At 36.4% G+C, this 20,797-nt stretch overlaps 4 protein-coding genes across 6 annotated transcripts in view; 3 read left to right on the top strand and 1 right to left on the bottom strand.

Moving 5' to 3' along the window:
- Positions 1 to 745: 745 nt before the first annotated feature.
- zcchc4 (zinc finger, CCHC domain containing 4) lies at positions 746 to 14,336 on the bottom strand. 3 transcript variants are annotated; one of them, XM_065242359.1, is made up of 13 exons: positions 14,184 to 14,336; positions 13,989 to 14,107; positions 13,633 to 13,715; positions 11,899 to 12,177; positions 10,108 to 10,188; positions 5,103 to 5,172; positions 4,872 to 5,037; positions 3,964 to 4,064; positions 3,495 to 3,616; positions 3,264 to 3,339; positions 1,854 to 1,905; positions 1,633 to 1,765; positions 746 to 1,233 (listed from the first exon to the last, which is right to left on the bottom strand). In XM_065242359.1, the coding sequence occupies exons 1-13, from the start codon at positions 14,275 to 14,277 to the stop codon at positions 1,137 to 1,139; spliced, it is 1,473 nt and encodes a 490-aa protein (XP_065098431.1). In that variant the 5' UTR covers positions 14,278 to 14,336; the 3' UTR covers positions 746 to 1,136. The 3 variants fall into 3 exon arrangements, with proteins under 3 accessions (XP_065098431.1, XP_065098432.1, XP_065098433.1); XM_065242360.1 differs by having other exon boundaries at positions 4,872 to 5,022; XM_065242361.1 differs by lacking the exons at positions 746 to 1,233; positions 1,633 to 1,765; positions 1,854 to 1,905; positions 3,264 to 3,339; positions 3,495 to 3,616 and having other exon boundaries at positions 3,955 to 4,064; positions 4,872 to 5,022.
- LOC135720315 (probable E3 ubiquitin-protein ligase TRIML1) lies at positions 5,880 to 10,143 on the top strand. Its single transcript, XM_065242362.2, has 6 exons — positions 5,880 to 6,194; positions 6,387 to 6,476; positions 8,025 to 8,255; positions 8,357 to 8,376; positions 8,958 to 9,100; positions 9,219 to 10,143. The coding sequence occupies exons 1-6, from the start codon at positions 6,048 to 6,050 to the stop codon at positions 9,815 to 9,817; spliced, it is 1,230 nt and encodes a 409-aa protein (XP_065098434.1). The 5' UTR covers positions 5,880 to 6,047; the 3' UTR covers positions 9,818 to 10,143.
- A 949-nt stretch (positions 14,337 to 15,285) lies between the features above and the next one.
- cdca9 (cell division cycle associated 9) lies at positions 15,286 to 16,924 on the top strand. The gene is made up of 10 exons (XM_065242813.1): positions 15,286 to 15,438; positions 15,533 to 15,664; positions 15,745 to 15,785; positions 15,859 to 15,910; positions 15,989 to 16,059; positions 16,132 to 16,181; positions 16,270 to 16,356; positions 16,450 to 16,516; positions 16,597 to 16,683; positions 16,770 to 16,924. The coding sequence occupies exons 1-10, from the start codon at positions 15,309 to 15,311 to the stop codon at positions 16,818 to 16,820; spliced, it is 768 nt and encodes a 255-aa protein (XP_065098885.1). The 5' UTR covers positions 15,286 to 15,308; the 3' UTR covers positions 16,821 to 16,924.
- A 512-nt stretch (positions 16,925 to 17,436) lies between these two features.
- The window catches only part of ablim2 (actin binding LIM protein family, member 2), a 73,527-nt gene continuing 70,166 nt past the window's right edge, over positions 17,437 to 20,797 (top strand). The window contains exon 1 of the transcript XR_010521256.2: positions 17,437 to 17,720. The gene's annotated coding sequence lies outside the window, so the exon portion shown is untranslated. The remainder of the gene's footprint in view (positions 17,721 to 20,797) is intronic.

Genomic DNA, 20,797 nt, shown 5'->3' with positions numbered 1-20,797 from the left:
GTTTTGAAAATATACAAATTTTCCAGCTCCGCTAGAGTTAAACATTTGATTTTTACCGTTTTGGAATCCATTCAGCCGATCTCCAGGTCCGGCGCTAGCACTTTTAGCATAGCTTAGCACAATCCATTGAATCTGATTAGACCATTAGCATCACGGTCAAAAATAACCAAAGAGTTTCAATATTTTTCTATTTAAAACTTGACTCTTCTATAGTTACATCGTGTACTAGGACTGACAGAAAATTTAAAGTTGTGATTTTTAGGCAGATATGGCTAGGAACTATACTCTCTCATTCTGGCGTATTAATCAAGGACTTTGCTGATGTACCATGGACAGCAATGATATGACGCAGTTCCCGAAAATAGTTTCCTGCTATTAAAAGTTACTAAGGGGACTATTTTCGGCTGCTGCATAATATCATTGCGTCTCCTGCAGCCATGTTACAGCAGCAAAGTCCTTGATTATTACACCAGAATGAAAGAATAGTTCCTACCCATATCGGCCTAGAACATTTTTAATTTCTTAGTACACGATGTAACTACAGAAGAGTCAAGTTTTCAATAGGCAAAATATAGAAACTCTTTGGTTATTTTTTAGCGCGATGCTAATGGTCTAATCAGATTCAATGGATTGTGCTAAGCTATGCTAAAAGTGGTACAGACAGACCCGGAGATCAGCTGAATGGATTCCGAAACGGTAAAAATCAATATTTAACTCTAGGGGAGTTGGAAAAATTTTCTTAAAAAATTGCAGTGTCCCTTTAATATGAGATCCATTCTAATAGTATTGGTTACAGTGAATGCATTTAAAGGTTTTATGCACTGCTTGATCCAACACGAACAACCCCTCTTTGAATGGTTATACCAGACACTGTTGGTTATTTTCACACAACTGCCCTGAGAAGGTGCCTAGTGTCATAAACTTGTTGATTTTCAATATGGTACTACGCCTTATCACAGACTACATGCTTGTAAAATAAATGCAGAGACTGCATGTACCGTCTGTATAAAATAACTTTCAGGTATGTACTGTATAGCATCTACACCTCACACTTTCGTGATTGTGTGATGCAATATTTAGCAGCCTCAAAACCAAAATTTCCATGATGCACATGATCTGTCTGTGTGTGAGACACATCATCTAACTCTTTTCTTCTTCTTGTTTTTAGCAGTGGGTTTCTTAGCAGCATGTTTTAACACGCATGAAGCTCCACGGCCAACTTCCACATGCATTCTAAAAACAGAAAATATTTAATAGATTAGGAACTGTGGCTTTGTAATTATATGTTTTGCGTTTTCTTAAAAACAGTCGGTCAAGAAAAACCAGTTTGCCTAAATTCCTGATGGCTTTTTATTCTCAGTTTCTTGGTATTATTTATGGTATGTAGGAACAAGTCATAACAAAAAAACTAAAAACTTTAGAGAGAAAACATTAGAGAAGATTTAATATAAATAAAGATTAAATAATATTTCTTTATGGTTTCATGCATGTTTATAGGCCAAATCACTGTTAGCATGTGTAGTATATGATCTGCATATAGTACTTTTGAGATGGTGATACTCATTCGGCACATTTGTGTTGTAATCAATAATTGTATTTTTTTGTGTGTAATCTGTATGAATTGTTACTCACTGCTTATTGTGTTTTTTAGGGCAGGCTCTAAATTTGTGTTTTTGGCTGCCACAGTTGAAACAGCCGGTTTTGCTCCGGCCACAAGGGTGATCAGGGAGAGCACAGTGACCACATGAGGAACAATGTCGCCACGCTGGAGACAGCAGAAAGCAGGTAGTGAGAAAGTGAAATAAGTATAGAAAACATCAAATATATCATTAATACACAATCTGAATGCTTACAAGGCTTAACACACCGTCCGCATTCATCACAGTGTCTCCATTCTCGTCCATCCTGTCAGTTAAAACATACATATTCAGTGCACTTAGTATTTTTCTCCTATTAGCACTATGATTTTTAAATTAATAGAACTTTTATTAAACTACTCGTATCAATAGCAACAAAAGGCTTATTAATGTACCAAGTCACCTCAAAGGTGCTAACATAGATCTGAATATCTTAGCATTTACTGTTATTGGACACTACTATATTTAAAGGGATAGTTTACCCAAAAATGAAAATTCTGTCATCATTTACTCACTCTCATGTTGTTACAAACCAGTATACATTTATTTGTTCTGATAAACATTCCTCAGAATATCTTCATTTGTGTTCGTAACCAAACTGATCAGAGATTGGCTTTCATAGGGGCTGTTTACACTTGGTATTAATATGTGTTTTCATCGATCGGATCACAAGTGGACGAGAGAGACACATTACGTTTACACCTGGTATTCAAACCCATCTCTTTTGTCCACTTTCGACCCCTTCTGTCCTGAATACTGTGAGGGGACGGTCTGTGAGACGGTGGGCGAGTCTCTCAGCTGTCATTCAAACGCGAGCAGGAGTAATTATGAGTTTATATGGAAACTAATATTATGTCCGAGTCCGCTGCTTGTTTAGCAAGTAAACATGCTGCACAGAGTTCTGTACGTTTGTATTTTGGAGCTTTCTCTGAATTTTCAGCGCAATTGATGAAATAGGATCGCGCAACTTTCACGCTTTCATAACGAAACTACGGAGAACACCCGCAGTAGTTTTATCAATGAAAGGCTAAAGATAGCGCTGTTCACCGTATGTTCCCGCCAGAAGTAAAAAAAAGCCGTAAAACTTGTGTTTAATACCTCAGATTAGATAAATGGGCAGAGAGAAGGCGGTCGCGTGTGGCTGTTCGAACACATTCAACCACATTTGCGTTCCGCAACTCCAAAGCGATCCGATCGAAAGTGGTTTCGACTACCTCTGGATGTGGTTGAAAGTGGTCGAAAGTGGTCGCGTTCAAAACGTTTTGAACACCGTTTACACCTGGCATTAACGTCGTCCACTTGTGATCCGATCGACGAAAACGCATGTTAATGCCAAGTGTAAACAGCCTCATAGTGTTCTTTATTCCTACTGGTCAAGACAACGGGGCTACTGATCGGTTTGGTAACAAAGATTCCTCAAGATATCTTCCTTCGTGTTCATCAGAATAAAAAAATTAATACAGGTTTGTAAAAACATGAGGGTGAGTAAATGATGACAGAATTCACATTTTTTTGCGTGAACTATCCCTTTAATAATAAAAAATCCTGTCTGACTGTAAATAATATTTATTTGCTGGTATTGGTAATTGAAAACCAATTGAAAATGTGTTGTGTCTGCTCACTTACCTTTGATGGGCATGTCTTACACTTTGGGCAGTGCTTGTTTCCTACAGAGACATACCTTTCACAAACACTGCAAAATCTGAGAGAAGAGATAAAAAAAGAAGAGAAAATTCAACCCATCTCAATACAATTTAAAACATGTATAGGAAATAATCACACACATAAGCTCTTAATTAATGCTTGAATTTCTCAAAATTAAGTGCATGTTTAGGAAGGATTGTGCTTCACGTGTACCTATAGCCCTCATCCACTGGTAGAATGATATCTTTGGGACTCAGATTGGTAAAAAGTCGAACAGGTGACTGTTTACGGCCGGTCTTTCCATGTTTATATAGAGGGTGGTTATCATAATCGACCTGGAAATAAAAACACTTTGCTATATTCACCATTTTATTCACAGTTTGTTTGATATAAATTATATGAATAATATAGTATTTCCCAAACTGGGGGTGTAAGATGGTTCTTGGGGGGTATGGTGGTTTATAAAATTTTATAAAAATGCATTAATTTATAAAAAATTCTATGTAATCAAACCTCAGAAAAATATAGCAACCAACCAACAGCGCTACATTGTATAATTCAATATGTTTTGTTTCATTCAAATTCAAAGTTTGAAATTTCAGTTTCATGTTATGAAATTTCTTTGGGGAGCCATGAAGGAATGCGCATGTGCAGAAAAGTTTAAGAAGCACTGCTATAATACCTGGTAGTCCAGCATACAGAATGAGGGAAAGCACTCAAGGATACGTGATTCAAAGAAGTATGGGAATATCCAGATCATTGGCAGCTCACCCGCACCGCTCTCTAAAGGCAACAGGTAAAAATATTTTTTCTTACAGCCATCTAAACTATTATTTAGATATGTATCCTCTTTGTAATACTGATGCTTTTGTATATGTTTAAATTTCTTTTTTGTAAAATAATCGATTAAATAAAGCAGTGTTTGTGAATCACAAAGCAATTAATAAAAAAATTATCCACCCAAAAATGAAAACCTTCAGGATTTTTCAATAAAATGTAAGATGTCAGTAACAGACTAATAAAATAACAAAAATGTATGACTTCAAAAGACACATTTAAACGTTATTTTAACATTGTGCTTAACATTTCAATTTCTTTAAATCAAAATTAATAATACATGCTTAAATAAGTGACATACACTGAAAAAATGATACTCAGTAGAAATATCTAAAAATTCTTAAATCAAGATGTATTTTCTTGATGAGCAAAATGACCTAAGAAAATAAGTCTAGCTTGTAGACCAAAAATATACAATTTAAGTGAAACTGTGGTTAAAGCAAGCAAAAATATGTGCCAATGGGATGAGAAAACTTTTCTTGAATTAAGTGTTTAAGAAAAAAAAGTCAACTTATTCAAGATTTTTTTTTCTCACCCAATTGGCAGATAATTGTGCTTGTTTTAACAAAAAAATCACTTAAATTGTATATTTTTTGTTTAAAAACTAGACTTATTTTCTTAGGTTATTTTGCTCGTCAAAAAAATGCATCTTAATTTAAGAATTTTTTGATATTTGTACTGAAAAAAAGACAAAAATACTAAGTAAGAAAGTCATTTTTTTTGCAGTGTAGAGACACATGCAATCCTACATACCTTTATTTAGACTTTTTTTCCAAGTCATTGATATCCGAATGAAACTATTGGCCAATGGCTTCACTAGGCCTCCAAATGGAGGGTCTGTTACCATGACAACTTTGTCTCCGCCCTCTTCAGACAGAAACTCTTCAAAAAACGTAACCGCTTCCTGCACAACAGTGGTCTATCTTTATTACTTAGCATGTGCACGGTGACCACATTAGATATCAAAGGTGGCCGTTTTCTTACCTTGTTAAAGAAGTGATGGTTGAACATATTATAGTGGCAGAACTCATCTTGCCCATAAAACTGGCAGTATCTAAGAAAACAAATCAGAGAAGTTTGCTTGCAATGCACAACTAAATAAATGCAAGTGTAAACATGCACATGACAGCAGTCAGCAGCTTTACAAAAATGTCTGCCTTCATTTCTAAACCCTGCAGGTCAGCAAGTCTAGAACAGACATAATCCTGTCAATCAGATATGAATGCTGCATACACAAACCCACAAAAGTGTACACGCATAGACATACACACAGTTCCAGCAGGCTTTGGCATGTTATAAAGCTGCACACCTTTTTTTTTTACACATTCCAGAGAAAACCTTCAGAAGTGACTGCAGGACAACATAACACACAGAGTATGTATCATTTTTATTCCTGAATGACTTTATTTTAGAGGATATTAAGTGCAAAAGCTGATTTAACAAAAAGACATGCAACTTTTAAAGCATTTGATATAGGGAGTACAATTGTTATATTGAATAAACAGTTTATATGTATTCCTGTAGCCAGCTGGTACAGGTTTGATTCCCGGAAAACATACATATTGAGTAAAATAATGCACTGCGAGTTGTTTTGGATAAATCCATCAGCCAAATGCATTCATGTGAATATGTTAAGCACAATCAGAATGGCTCAATCAGTTCACTGATATTATTGTTCAATTTGGCATCTGATTTTTAAAGATTTTAAAGGCTTTTTGCACGTTAACCATCTGAAGTAGTTAGAAGGAACTAGTGTGTATTTCCTATTAGCTTAATGCTGATCTTCTTGGTTTTGCACTGTAGGTAATGCAGTAGTGATATGAGAACTGAAAATTACTGTTATTTATGCTATTGCCTAAATAAAGATGAAGAAACTGAAAATCAATACAACTTCCACAGTTTGAAAGTTTGTTTTCAGAATTGAAAGAGATGGCCGAGGAGGACTTTATTCCTCTATCAGAAGATGTCGGATCCTTCTGTTGTGCTACTGAGACTCGTTCTGGGGCACAACAGCCCTTTCCACGCTCTCCGAAACTAATCAGAAAACCATCAGGAATGTCTCCCAAACCTTCAGAGGTAATAAAAAAAACATTTTCTGTACACAAAGTGTGTTAACGTGATTCTAAGGCCACTGACTAATATGGACAACCTACAATTGCAAGACTGAACGTGTACTAACAGGCTAAAACATAAGCATTATTTAAAAGACGTGCATGTAATAAAGTGACAAATGTAATAAAACACCAACAAATATTCTTGTAAACACAGATGCCAGTCTGGTTGGAAGAATTAAAGAAGGAAAGAAAGAAAGCAGAAGCTCATCTAGAATCTATTAAAAAGCGTCAAACCAACCTGAATGTAAGTTTTTATAAAATATTGCTAATTTTTAGTGGCTAATGCATTAAAGGTGTAATGTGGGTTTTTAGCAACCTCTAGTGGTGTGAGGTTGCGAATTGCAACCAATCTCAATTTCAAAGAGAAGTAATTGCAATGAGAAGCTATGGTAGCTGCCACAGGACAAACATGTACAATGTAGCGGCGAAACGCGCTCTGTAGAGCAGTTTGTCCATTTAGGGCTATTGTAGAAACATGGCGGCGGTAGATTATAAGAGATCCTTCTAAAAGTTACACATTGCACATTTAAAGGGATAGTTCGCCCAAAAATGAAAATAATGTCATTAAAGGGATAGTTCACCCAAAAATGAAAATTCTGTCATCATTTAGTCGCCCTCATGTTGTTACAAACCTGTATATATTTCTTTGTTCTGATGAACACAAAGGAAGATATTTCAAGAAATGTTTGTAACCAAAGCATTCAGGGACCCCATTTACTTTCATAGTATTCTTTTTTCCTACTATGGAAGTGAATGGGGTCCATTAACGGTTTGATAACAAAAATTTCTCAAACTATCTTCCTTTGTGTTCATCAGAACAAAGAAATGTATGAGGGTTTGTAACAACATGAGAGTGAGTAAATTATGACAGAATTTTCATTTTTGGGTGAACTATCCCTTTAATGACTCACCCTCATGTCGTTCCAAACTCGTAAGACTGCCGTTTATCTTCGAGTTTAAGATGTTTTAGATTTAGTCTGAGAGCTTGTTGACCCTTCTTTGAAAATCTATGTACGGTATACTGTCCATGTCCAGAGAGGTAATAAAAAACATCATCAAAATAGTCCATGTGATATCAATGGGTCAGTTAGAATGTGTTGAAGACTCGAAAAAACATTTTGGTCTAAAAATAACAAAAATTACGAATTTAATCAGCATTGTCTTCTCTTCCGCATCTGTTTTGAAGCGCATGCGTGAGACTAAAGTCACGTGACTGCAGTGACGCGTCTGACGTGTTATCCTCAGACTTGTTTGCGAAGTTTGTTTTTTCCAAACTTGCAGCATGCGTCTCCCTCAGACTGTAAACGAAGCCTGGGTGCACAAAAAAAAAACAGCTGGGGCGCACCAGATAACACGTCAGCCGTGTCGTACGTCAGCCACGTCACTGCAATCATGTGACTTTAGTCCCGTGCATACGCTTCAAAACAGACGCGTAAGAGAAGACAATGCTGAATAAAGTCGTAATTTTTGTTATTTTTAGACCAAAATGTATTTTCGATGCTTCAACACATTCTAACATGTCACATGGACTACTTTGATGATGTTTTTATTACCTTTCTGGACATGGACAGTATACCGTACATAGATTTTCAATGAAGGGTCAACAAGTTCTCAGACTAAATCTAAAACATCTTAAACTGTGTTCCGAAGATAAACGGAGGTCTTACGAATTTGGAATGACATATGGGTAAGTCATTAATGACATTATTTTCATTTTTGGGTGAACTATCCCTTCAACTACAGTTACCTAATGGAAATGTATTGTACACTGACACATTCATATTTGCTGCAGACGAGTTCAGAGACGATGAAGCAGCGAATACAGGAGTGCTATGAGGCTCTGCACATGGCTTTGCAGGAGGATGAACGGGCTGTTTTGGACATGATAGAGCAAGACCGCAGGGAGACCAGCGGTAAACTAACCCGAATTCTTCAAGACTGGAATCAACATATCGTTCTCTTGCAGAAACACATCAGCACTATGCAATCGGCCCAGGAGAGCCCAGCAGAGTCCCTGAAGCAAGTATGCCTTCAGACAAAAGTGGTGCTCATAAACGAATACACTGTTCCTTTGTCATAATCATTTTGTTAATCACATATATTGTTTTCTGCTTCTACTTTCAGCTGTTTCCTGAGGATTTTAAGTAAGGCCATTTTTATTTTATCCAAATATATATAACGTATCAAAACTGAATGGCTTTGCCTATTCTTTTAAACAGCAGTTAACACTTTCCCCGTCATTGACGAGTTAACTTGTTGTCAATTAAGAGAAAACACTTCCCTGCCAATGACTAGTATTTCCGGCTTTCTGCAAAAACGCTATTATTCGCAACTTATAAAACCCAGAAGTAGCGCCCTAGGGCAAACAGCTGTATGTCTGTGTACGTTTTAATAATCGCTCTGAATCTGCTCTCTATCAAAAGTCCTTCACAAATATGGAGTTATCTCAGCTTTTTGCTCAAAATTTGGTGTTTTTGAAGAAACACCAAAGGAAGAAATTTTTTTTGTTTTTTAAGCAGAGGGTCTGTTTTTAACTTAATATATTGTATGTTTATATATTTTAAGAAGAACTCTTTTTGTCTCACCACTAGATACAGCTAAAAATCTACACAATGGAACTTTAAATTGTAAAAATGAAACACTTTTCTTTGGTGGTCTCAGATATTTGGATTTAAGTCAACATTTAATATGCATGCATTTGTAATTACAAACCATGTATGACCAGGATGACAAACTGTCGTAAGAAGCTGGACCCAGCTGAAGAGGAGATCAAAATGAATGAGGAGAGGGTCCACAAGCTTATGAAGACTCTTAGGAACATCTCCAAAGATCTGAAAGCCCAGCTCCAAAGAAAGAGTCTACTGCTGGGTATCAGTTCATGCAAATAAATCTAGTATACATCTATTAAGATAGCAAGGTTTAGCTAAATGCTTAAAAGAAAGAATGATTGGAATAATTCTACTGTTCCTGTATTTCACCTTCACAGATTTCTCTATTGTGGCAATTGACAAACAGAGCTGCCACAAACAAATCAAGGTGACAACAGAAGGACGAGGCATGTGCCTTTCCGGGGAGGACGGCTCTGTTCCCGATGACCCTCTGAGGTTTGATCAGCTATATTGTGCCTTGAGCTGTTTTGCCATAAAAACCGGTAAGCACTATTGGGAGGTGGATGTGCATTGCTGTCCAGCATGGGCTGTGGGCGTGGCTTACGGCAGCATACAGAGAAGAGGGCGGGACAAAGCAGCCAAACTTGGACGTAACAGGTGCTCATGGAGTCTCGAGTTTCAAGAAGGGCACCTCACGGCTTGGCACAACGATCGACACGTGACGCTTCCCGTCACATCAGCTCGTGCAGCACCGAACAGGGTGGGAGTATTTGTAAACTATACGAAGGGCCGTGTGGCATTTTATGATGCTGAGAATATGAGAATGCTGCAGGAGTTTTCAGCATTTCAAATGCCTGTGTTTGACAGAGCACATCATCAGTTTACTGAACCTCTCTACCCTGCCTTTCGCTTCTTTGCACCCAGAGACAAACATGTAGGCCATCGTCATATGGAGATTTGTGAACTCAGCCTTTAATCAAATATTCTTTGCTTATACAGAGCCCATTACATACAGGATCACCTTTCTGATCACCACTATAATCAGAGCAACTAAGCAATAAAAAGTAATGATATATTTAATATTTTTAGTCTACAATTTTAAACTGTATGCTCAATATGGTAAAAATATTGTAGAAACAGAGTACACCTGGACAAAATAAAATCAATGTCTTTAAGAATACCCCTTAAAAGGTATTTGTTTTATGGCTCTTTAACTTTGTATTTGTTTGGATACAAGTACAGTATTAAGCTTTGTGTTAACTGTACCTGTAATCAATATCCAGCAATAAACTCTTCATGGTATGACTCTTGCCCTCCATGTTCCTCAACTTTATTAACTCATGTAATCTGTGAATTGATAAGAGAATAATTCAGTTGCAAAGTTAAATGTAGAAATGAGTGCCATCAAACGATTAATCACGACTAATCGCATGCAAAATAATAGTTTGTTTGCATAATATATGTGTGTGTACTCTGTATTATGTATATTTAAATACACACAAACATAAACTTACAAAAATGTATATAAAATATATATTTTTTTCATTTATATATAAAAATATACAGTAAATAAATACATATTCACATGTAAATATTTCCTAAATATATACATGAATGTGTGGGTATTAATATTTTCTTATTTTATTTGGATCCACATATCAAGTCCTTATATTTACAACATTAAACCAAACATCTTTGTTTCCATATTTGCATACTCCCTATAATGGCTAAAATTTTATTTTGTATGCAATTTATCGTGATTAATTGTTTGACAGTCCTAGTAGAAATATGATTTGAATCATACATTCTATCTAATATTTTAATATTTTAAATTGAATTAAAAACTTTGGACACACTATTGGATATTTCAGTTTTATACCACAGGTCTGTTGAATGCTTTATTCTGATTGGTTGAAAATTGTTCCATGGGTGTTGATTATTTTTCTGTAAAACGCACACCTAACCTTTCAAATGTCTTAAAATAACCACCAGGGCAACTTTTGTGGTAACCGTGGTATAAAAGGTATAACTGAATACGATCCTTTGAATTATTTGAAAATAATGCACACCCGCAGTGTAACGGCATTACCACCTTGGGTGTGCATTATATTCCAATAATTCAACGGCCCATCGTCGATTTTTCATTATATATTTTGTAATCTCAATGACCTGGTTTCACTGACAGGGCTTAGATAAATTACACTGCAAAAAATGACTTTCTTACTTAGTATATTTGTCTTGTTTTCAGTAGAAATATCTAAAAATTCTTAAATTAAGATGCTTTTTCTTGATGAGCAAAATGACCTAAGAAAATAAGTCTAGTTTTTAGACAAAAAAATATACAATTGAAGGGAATTTGTGCTTAAAACAAGCAAAAATATCTGCCAATGGGGTGAAAAAAAAAACTTAAAATAAGATTTCTTTTTTCTTAATTCAAGCTAAATTTTCTCACCCCATTAGTAGATATTTTTGTTTGTTTTAAGCGAAAAATTCATGTCAATTTTGTATTTTTTGTCTAAAAACTAGACTTATTTTCTTAGGTCATTTTGCTTATCAAGAAAATAAATCTTGATTTAAGAATTTTTAGATATTTTTACTAAAAACAAGACAAAAATACTAAGAAAGTATATTTTGGAGTGTAGGACATCATTTAAGTAGCTTTTGTTAATGGGCCAAAGCACGACAGCATCATGATGCATGCGCGAGAACATCAACGGAGCCGCCACATTGGTCCAAAGCATGAGCACCTCATAAACACATACAAGTGAATGGGGGAGGTGTGGTTTCTCAGGTATTAATCATGCCTATGTGCACGTGGTGCTCAATGTAGGACTCGTGCGTTCAGGACACATGTTTGGTGCTGATGTAGTAAGTCAGAGTGCACAACATGCATGTAAAAATAAAGAATTGTCAGTTTTGATTTCAAGGGAACTTTAAGCCTTGTCAGCGAAACCGAGCCAAAGTATTCTAAAATGTGCAGTTTAATAATGAACATGGGCTAATAATAAGATTCCCAAGACATATTTTCCACCAGTAACAGTAAAAACTCAGACTTACCGTGGTGTTCCCACACAGAGAATTTTCTGGAAGCCCAACTCCGCCAGCATATCCAGTAGGAAATGACAGCTCCGATCTGCAAACAAGTATTGTGCATTGCTCTTCTTGTTCTCCAGAGGACGCAGTAAGAGACTGGGCCTTTTCAGCCGCTGCACTGTGATGTCCTCAGAAAGTGCTCTGTGGTTTTTGTGATTCTCCCATTCACCGGGAAGCATCAACAGCTGACAATCCACACAGAATCTTCTCTGCTCCAGTGGCAGAGCAACAATCTCTCGAAATCTGTAAACCAAACAATCGAATGACAAGAAAGTTTAAGGAAGGCCCTTTTAATACCAGTTTATTCGTTGAGATTTTACTGTAAGATCAAATGCAATTTCAACAGAAAACAATTTGCAGCATTTGTTTAAGCCAGGGGTGTCAAACATGCGGCCCGCGGGCCGGATACGGCACGCAAAGGTGTCCAATCCGGCCCGCATGATGATTTATACAGTTTTATTAAATATTAAATACATATTTAAAAAACCCTTTCAGGTGGGTGTCTAGTTCTTTTTTAATAGGAGAGACTTGCGGAAAGCAGCAAAACGCGGAACATAGACTAAACACGGTGCCCAAAAATCTTGCCGTTTTATTGTTACTGCTCCGCTTAAGATCCACTGATTCCGGTGATCCACTTCGTGTTTTCCCGACCGCTCCGCAGCATCTCTGTGTCCACTCTCTGCCTGGAGAGCGAAGACGACAGTTTTCAAAGTTCGTTGCATTAACAGGTAGATTCATTACATTATATTAGTTGTTAAACGGCAGAATTAGTAATTTGTAAGTTTGTTTATGTATTTCTTCTGGTAATGATTTGCTGTAGGTGTTCTAAAAGTGCTAACAACTTAGCAAGCAAACAACAAAACATCCACATTCTTAGTATTAATGTTACAATGCTTGTCTAATCAATTTAATGTTCCCGATCAGATCTAAGTTAATATAAACACTACATTTGCTGTTGTTGGCACACTTTGTAGACAAAAAATACAAAAAACACAAATGCCTTCAAAAAAAACAACAACAGAGAACGGAAAGAGAGGCTGCTAAAGGCAGTTTAACATTGCAAACATGGATTCAAAGCTCCATCAACATATTGAATATTTAGCAGATTGTCACACTTTAATTCTTGTTATTATATTTCCCATTATAATCACTTGTCTAAGTTGATGCCAGTAATATAACACATCATATTTACAATACTTCATTAAAACCAAAATAATAGTACCACCCCCCATAGTGCCATTTTTGGTTTGGGCCACTGCCCCATCTAGCATTTTCATTTTCTAAATGACTGTTCTTATTACAAATATATTCCAAAGAAAAGTGAATGGTTTATAAATAATTTTGGCATTAAGGCAAAAGAAGTTAAATTAAAGCTTTTCAACCTAAGGCCAGTGGGTTTTGTACATAAGTAAATTTGTGTGTATAGTATGTACAGTATGAGTGTGACCTTATGAAATGTAGTTTTCACAGAGCTGTGAGTTTCTCTAGTTTTCTTGCTAAACAAACTAATTAATTGGTTTGTTTAGTTAATTTTAACACAATTATCAGCACACTAAGGTTTAAAAAAAATTATCCGGCCCTCACTTCGTGGCTTTATTTTCCACCCGGCCCTCAGCCTAAAATGAGTTTGACACCCCTAGTTTAAGCTCTCTACATTTGTGTGTAATGTGCATTGATGTATACAGTAAAATTGTTTACCTTGAGCAGTATTCATGGTGAGTAAAAGAAGGCATCTTGGAGCGGATCTGCTCTTCTCTGGCAAGCATCCTTGCCTCTGATATCTGAAGCATGAATTAAACTCATCAGTTCAATCTCTACTAAAGTTCACAAATGGCCTTTTTTAATTAGTTGTTTATTGGTTCACATCTAAAGGAGGCTTTTGTTTTGTATCAAGTTATTACTTTGTTGAACAGCTCAAGTATGTTTCTGGTAAGTTATTCATTTCATTAAAGAAAGCGTCAGACAACTACTTTGCCAAAGCAAAAGTGTTATATGAAACAGTCTGACAACAAAACATAAGTGTGCTAGCATAGTCATAAATACAAAAGTCCAACCTTCTCGTCTTCCCACTGGAAGAAATTGCAGTCTTTTCTGTCACGACAAGCAGAACACGCGTAGAATCTCCTTCCTTTCTCTTCTCCATTACCTGTTTTCTCAAATAACAGAGCTGGTCCTGCGCAAACAACGTATATGATATGGTCATATTTAGAATCATGTAATAAAATGCTTAAGTAAAATTTATCTCATACCATGTGGACAACATGGCGCTGTTTTGCCCGGCTCATTTTGAATAATCACTTCTATTCCACCGCTGTCCGCAATATCATCGACTATTCCGTCCATACTTTAAAGAAAATTTACATGTGATAATCAAAACATCACTCACATGTCTGACAATCAAATTTGTCGCCGACATATGACGCAAAATAAACGCTGCCTAGACACCGGTGCCGCCGCCATATTTGACCGGGCAAGAAGCGAGCAGTGGAGCATTTCCTCGTAATAAACAAAATAATGTTAACATTTCCTCGTAGATTTCACTGGTTTACTAACTACGTGGAGTATAGTTTATCCAAAGAGTTTCGCCTGTATTTACAATATCGATATTTAGACAGACTATTTTGTCATAAGTGCAAAACTCATGCTTGTCAAGCTATTTCGGCTTAATATTTCTAGGAACATCCCTCCATTGAAGGAACAAGATATGAAATACTGAAAGAAAAAAAATCAAAACGGTGCATATTGTATTAGGCATAAATGCACAGTATTATAATTTCCCCATAACACATAAATGTTTACCAATTCCATGAAGTATTTATTATATATTGTCTCTTTAATTATATTTTTGGAGTAGATCTGTATCCTTTGCTTACTATAAAAGTATAAAAAGCAAAATGAAGGTTTACGTTTCCATAGTAACCAAGTGGGAGTTTTCACAATTTCTAATGTCAATTAATATTTGGCTATATCTAAATATCAAGCTTAAAAATAATAAAACTTAGATCGTAAATTAATGAAATCGTTTCAGAAATGTACACGTTGTTGTACTTTTCAACCAGATAAAACGCATGTCCCCGTTCACTTGTGTGCTTATTCCCGCCCGGTCTAATATGGCCGATTCGTTGACGTATCTCAGCAACGCGATTCAGCTCGGCGTTTACCTTTAGCGAGTTAAATAAAACCAACATAAAACACATCTCAAGCATTAAAACAATACGTTTTTGTTTAGTTGATGTTTTGTTATCACTAAACTTCGCAGTGGGCAACTAGTCTACTTAATTGCATGGCTAATTAAGCTAAACAGTAAGCACCTGGGCAGTTGTTTGTGATGTTATTTAAGATTAAAATCTGGACGTGTTTTTATTTCTACTGTCATGGCTCCACGAAGAACGAGAAAAGTCAGTCAGAATTCAGATGGTCAGCCTGATGGGCAACAAAGTTATGACCACAAGATCAAACTAAACAAAAGAAAAGAACTGTTCATCCAACAATTTGAAAAGGAAGGTCAGTGATCTCTTGAACTTCCGGTTAAGTGTAAATGCGGTCGATTTAAAATGTATTAAACCCATAATCAAGCCAACATTTTGTATCGGAACAGCTCATGATCGGATAAATGAAATGGAGACCAATCTGAACAAACTTCTGGCAACTGTAGATCGGGTCTTCAAAGTAGAGTTGATGAAGATGCCACAGTCACTTCACACAACGCTGATAAAAGATCTCATGAGTGGTAGGACATTAAGGGTCCGTTTTCCGTGTATGTGTGTGTTTATGGGTTTCTTATATTTTTTACCGTTTAATGTATTTCAGATCGCGACACATCCGTCGGCGAGGTCACCATGGCAATTACGGTAAAACAGGTTTTTGGTGCCATCTGGTGTTTGCTTCAGATAACAGCTTCGAATGAAATACTTTTCTTTGCAGTGTGGATCTCCAGAATTTCGAAAACCTCTAACTCGGAAGCCAAGCAAGAAAGGTTTAACAACAATATACAAATTAATGTTTACATCTTGATAATCCAAGCCTTAGTCTACTTTTTTTTTTTTACTTTTAGGACAGAGTGACATGGGTATGCAACACAAATCATCAACTTCGAACAAAAGTACTGCATTGGATGTTCCAAAGGTACAGCCCTGCCATTTCTTGGTCTTAAATGCCAAGTGGTTCTTTAGGTTGACTTAAGGTTTGTTTTTACAGAAAGGCACAAAGAAGACCCTTCACTCCAGTCAAAGTACAGGAAGTCTGAGGTGAACCTTTAATGTTATTGCAATGCTTTTGTTGTTTGTCATGGGTATGTGTGTGGGGCGGACTGGTGTAAATTGTTAACTCTTACAGATGTGCCTCAACTATCAGTGGAAAAAGAACCCAAAGCCGGCTTATGAAACCAAGTGACCAAAAGTTGGGATTGGGAGGTAAATCAAGGTAATTGCTATTCAAATCTGGATGTGGTTGAACGTAAATGGTCTCAGATTTGAATTGAGGTGTTGCTAAACATGCTGCCACTTTATTGAGCAGACAAGCAAGTCGTTCTGTTGGTGATGAAATGATGGCTTCAGCCACAATAGTAACGTCCCATGGAGATGTGAGTATGGTGGTGTTTACAGAAACATTGAAGTTTACCATGTATAGCTTTTAACATGAAAGTCCTCTGCTTCCTTCAAGACTTTGTTCCTTTCAGAGGACAATAAAGATGACATCAACGTGGAGCTCCTTGATGATGTGGCTTTAGGTCAAATGCGAAAGATTAAGGTAAGAAGTTTATTGGTCTGTAACGTATATTAACTGGAAGAGACAATATGTAACATGACAACATTTGTGTGGTCTCCTTATTGCAGGACCTCATGGACTATCTGTGTAATAAAGTAGGGTTTAATAACACTTACTGAGGTTGTTTAATCTAACCAGCTGTTGCCTGTTTTAAATAAATACAACGAAGTAATATAAATGACTATGTAAGCTATGTAAAGTAATAAAATGTATTTTCTTCTTACTTGTGTTTTTTTTGTCCAGTGACTTAATATCAAATGTTAAAACTATGCTGTTTCCATTCTGCATTGTGATATAACTGTTAATCTTGTAAGTTAGTATTTGCCTGACACTAGTTGTCAAAATAAGAATACTGAACAGGATTATCAAAAACCCACAGATTTACCATAACATTTTTTTTAAAGGGCATACTTTTAACACTAGATGGCGTCAGTTTTCTTCGTGTATTTACTTGGTACCCACTTGTGCAGCTGCTCACAACACAAATTCTCTTGTCTAATTTTCTAAATCTGAAACGTTGACTTTCACTTTTGTTTTTACGTTTTCACCCGCAATTAAATTTTGATATACGACGTTTAAATTCTACTACTACTAATAATAAAGGCAAATAATGAATCTTTTTTTGGTCTATTTATTGCTGTCCTCGTTTAATCTGTCTCTCAAACAAACTTCATTTCCCAGATGTCCGCTGTGCTGCAGGCATCAGTCGGCTCGTGCAGATGGTGCTGAGGCAAATACGCACGAGCGCATCACGGCCGTACGGCAACACCCGCGCATGCATACGCCCGCCAGCCTGCGCACTACGTTCTTTGGCGAATCTACAGCATATGCTATATCGACTTCTCTGAAGTACACATCCTTGGCGAAACCGGTTTCTTTTTAAATTCGCCTGGCATAAACGCGTTAGCATCGGTGGGTGAAGATTGCGATAATGGCTCAGCGGTGCGAGTCTTAATGAGGATCAAGAGGCGTTTATGGCATTGGGCATTACAAACCTCCATGGGTAACAATGAGCACTGGTAAGTGTATTGGAGGTTTAAGTGGATTAATATCATATGGTTGCAGATGATGGTATAAACATGTTTTTGTACGCGTTATCCTGTATCCAGCCTAGCTCGGTTAACGCTCTCTCTAGGTGTGTTCGACTTCATGCGGCGCTGCGCAGAGCGACCGGCTTTGATATCAAAGTACCGCGAGAGCGTCTAGAAGGCAAACCGCTCTCGCGATACTTGATTGTCATAGGCCGACAGTCTGTGCAGCGCGTAACGTCGAAAACGCCCATTGTGATGCATCTACTGTCAATGTTTACAGCCTTTACTGGTTTCCCTGTCCTATATGCGTCGCGCATGCATGTTTAATGTCTCAACGCCTTTCTATGTGGAGCTGCTTTGCGTTGTGTTTGTATAGGAGTATCGTAAGTAAAAATTTATTCACCTGCTGCATCAAAACGTCTTAAAAACAATTGAACTCTTTAAAACGTGCTCATAAGCCGCATACTATGCCGTAGAATAATCACTTTTGTTTCTCCAAAGAAACTTTCACCCAAAGGTTTCTAAAAGAAACCTTAACTGTAAAAATCCTTTTTGTGGAACATTTTTTTCCCATAGCTGATGGTACGATACCCTCTTAAAATGAAAAGTTCTAAAGGGGATCTTTGCTGCAGTGATGTAGAACCATTTCTGATTTTTCAATGAACCTTTTAAGGTATACACAGCCCCTGGCAAAAGTAAATCAGTGCAAGTTAACTAGTAATGGGACTTGGCAAAAGAGCTGATTAGCTGGGTAATTCACAAGTAATCTGGTATTAGATTGAGAGTCGTCAATAACTCTGACTTTAATCTATATTGTCTGGAGCTTACTGCGGCACTTTTTGCGTGGAGAATGTTATGTTACATCAGTTCGGTGATCGTTCAAGAGTGTTTTTCCTCATCTAAAGTAGGCCTACTGTAATTCTTTATAGATATGAATCACGTTATGCTTAAAATATGGCCATTCTATATTTTGTCATCCAGATTTGCCTGAAGCTTAATTTGACTTAAATATTCAATAGGGCCCTCGTTTCCGGACAGGGTCTAGATTAATCCAGGGCTAGGTCATTTGCATTTAAGTAGTTTTTACAAACATACCTTGCAAAAAACTGGTATGCACTTTGAGACAAAACAATAGCACTGATATATTTGAGTGCAAGCTGTTTTCAGCTTTTTAGTCTTGACTTAAGCCCTATCCTGGAAAAAGCCCTTATGTACTTAAGTGCCAAATCCAGATGAGAAAGCTTGTTTTCTCCATTAGAATTCAAACATATGCTTTTCTGAATAATTAAAAAGCATTAATTTGCAGCCCTAATAAATGTGCTTGATTTGCTAACAAATGTAATGTAAATCCTTTTATGGTGCTTTCCAGTTTAAATTCAGCTGACAAAGCTTAAGAATCCTGTGTGACAAGTGATGCATGCTTCTGTATTAATACAGAATGAGTTTACTTCAGCACCCATTTTAATAAATATGATCCATTGTGGTAACTCAACTGTACAAAATTTCTTAAATCCTAAAATTTAAAACCGCAAATCACTCGACACATTGTGGTATAGTAGGTGCACTTCATGTTTGTCATTATTACAAATTAACTTTGCAATGTATTCTATACGTTTTTGAATGTCAATGTCTTAAGAAATATAAGTTTACATGCCCTTTTTTTGCTTCCTATGCAAGTTTGTGGTTGGTTGCTTTCAATTTTTCCTTAACCCTATCAAAACCAACCTTGAAGAGGTATAATCTCTTGTGACCCACAGCCTTATCACTGTATAAAATGGAAATATAAGATTGAAATTCAGGCTATTGTGGAAAAGTTGTATTAAAACTTAAGGAATTTGTTGTTGATTTGGGCTTTTTTGCATAGTAGAGCATTTTGAGCACATTTATTGTGTAATAAAAGGGTGATTCCACAGCTGTTTGGATCAGATGTAGTAATAGTTGGTGATGTCACTTCTGCTAAGCGTGTGCGAATAGGCACTAGTTATTTGTCCTGAAATCTAGAGTGGTCTTGTGAAATATCTTTGTCCTGGTTTTATTAGTACTAGAATGGCTTCCAGCTTAACCATTAAGCTTGATCCACAGGGAGGACAAAAGAAGTGACTTGAAAAGGTAATTTATGGGTGTGTAATCAGGATTAAATAAGAATCTACATTAACCACCTTTCATAAACCACAGCTTTTACCTAATTTTAAGGTGCAGATGTCAGTTATATGCAAAAAAATGAGACCCAAGTTACCAATTGTATATCATGTGAAGAATAAATTGTGTTTGGAAGTCTATATCTTTCACTTGTGTGTGTGTGTGTGTGAGAGCCCTGCTGGTTTTGTTATTTGAGCCTTGGTTAGATGCATGCTGAGTGAATGCCATTTCATGAGCAGCAGGTGTGTTTGGAAAGGCTGCAGTGCAGGTGTACGCTTTTCTAATTCATAGACCTTTTACAAGTTCATAAGAGTGTATAAGATCGTTTCACCCTATGAAATGACACTGTACCATGTGTTATTGTATTTAGGTTAATATTGAGCATGTACATTGTCAGAAAAAATTGTCCTATAGCTGCCACTGGGGCAGTACCCTTCAAAGAGATCTTAATACTAATATGTACATATCTTTCAAACGTGCACTTTTTATTATGCACATGCTGTAATTTGTGTATATGTGTCAGTCGCAAAAACAATTTTTTTTATAAGTAGTAAAAAAAAACTTGTTTTAAAGGCACACACCAGGTTTATTTAAGTGCACTTAGTGTGTTTGTTAATTTTATGCAATAAATTTGCACCATTTTTATGAAAGTTAAGACTGAGTGGACCTGAAAATGTCAAATGGTGTAACCGCCAATTGCGCCAAAGAATGAGAAATATTACATATTTTATCCACCTTGATGGCATGTAAGCGTAATCATCCAAAAACAAAATGATCATTTCAAAATCTCATTTTATTCGTTATTTGTAAATGTAAATTTTAATGCGTTTTAGTAATATTTGTCCTGACATATGCTGCAAACAGCTGTTTTCAAAATAATCTTTGACAAATGATGGAAAACAGTATGTATATCATATTACACTAAG

Source organism: Paramisgurnus dabryanus, chromosome 1, assembly GCF_030506205.2.
Source record: "Paramisgurnus dabryanus chromosome 1, PD_genome_1.1, whole genome shotgun sequence".
Taxonomy (NCBI): domain Eukaryota; kingdom Metazoa; phylum Chordata; class Actinopteri; order Cypriniformes; family Cobitidae; genus Paramisgurnus; species Paramisgurnus dabryanus.
Note: the sequence above shows the minus strand (reverse complement) of the source record. Positions and strands in the feature narration are given on the sequence as shown.

Bases quoted from the DNA above. Each gene is read 5' to 3' on its own strand.
- LOC135720315 (XM_065242362.2), top strand. From the start codon at position 6,048: ATGGCCGAGGAGGACTTTATTCCTCTATCAGAAGATGTCGGATCCTTC. The intron at 8,256-8,356 runs GTATGCCTTCAG...TTCTACTTTCAG, and splicing joins CAGCAGAGTCCCTGAAGCAA to CTGTTTCCTGAGGATTTTAA. The intron at 8,377-8,957 runs GTAAGGCCATTT...ATGTATGACCAG, and splicing joins CTGTTTCCTGAGGATTTTAA to GATGACAAACTGTCGTAAGA.
- zcchc4 (XM_065242359.1), bottom strand. From the start codon at position 14,277: ATGGACGGAATAGTCGATGATATTGCGGACAGCGGTGGAATAGAAGTG. The intron at 5,038-5,102 runs GTAAGAAAACGG...TAATAAAGATAG, and splicing joins ACCATCACTTCTTTAACAAG to ACCACTGTTGTGCAGGAAGC. The intron at 3,340-3,494 runs GTACACGTGAAG...CTCTTCTCTCAG, and splicing joins CCAGTGGATGAGGGCTATAG to ATTTTGCAGTGTTTGTGAAA.
- cdca9 (XM_065242813.1), top strand. From the start codon at position 15,309: ATGGCTCCACGAAGAACGAGAAAAGTCAGTCAGAATTCAGATGGTCAG. The intron at 15,911-15,988 runs GTTTAACAACAA...TTTTACTTTTAG, and splicing joins TCGGAAGCCAAGCAAGAAAG to GACAGAGTGACATGGGTATG. The intron at 16,684-16,769 runs GTAAGAAGTTTA...TCCTTATTGCAG, and splicing joins GTCAAATGCGAAAGATTAAG to GACCTCATGGACTATCTGTG.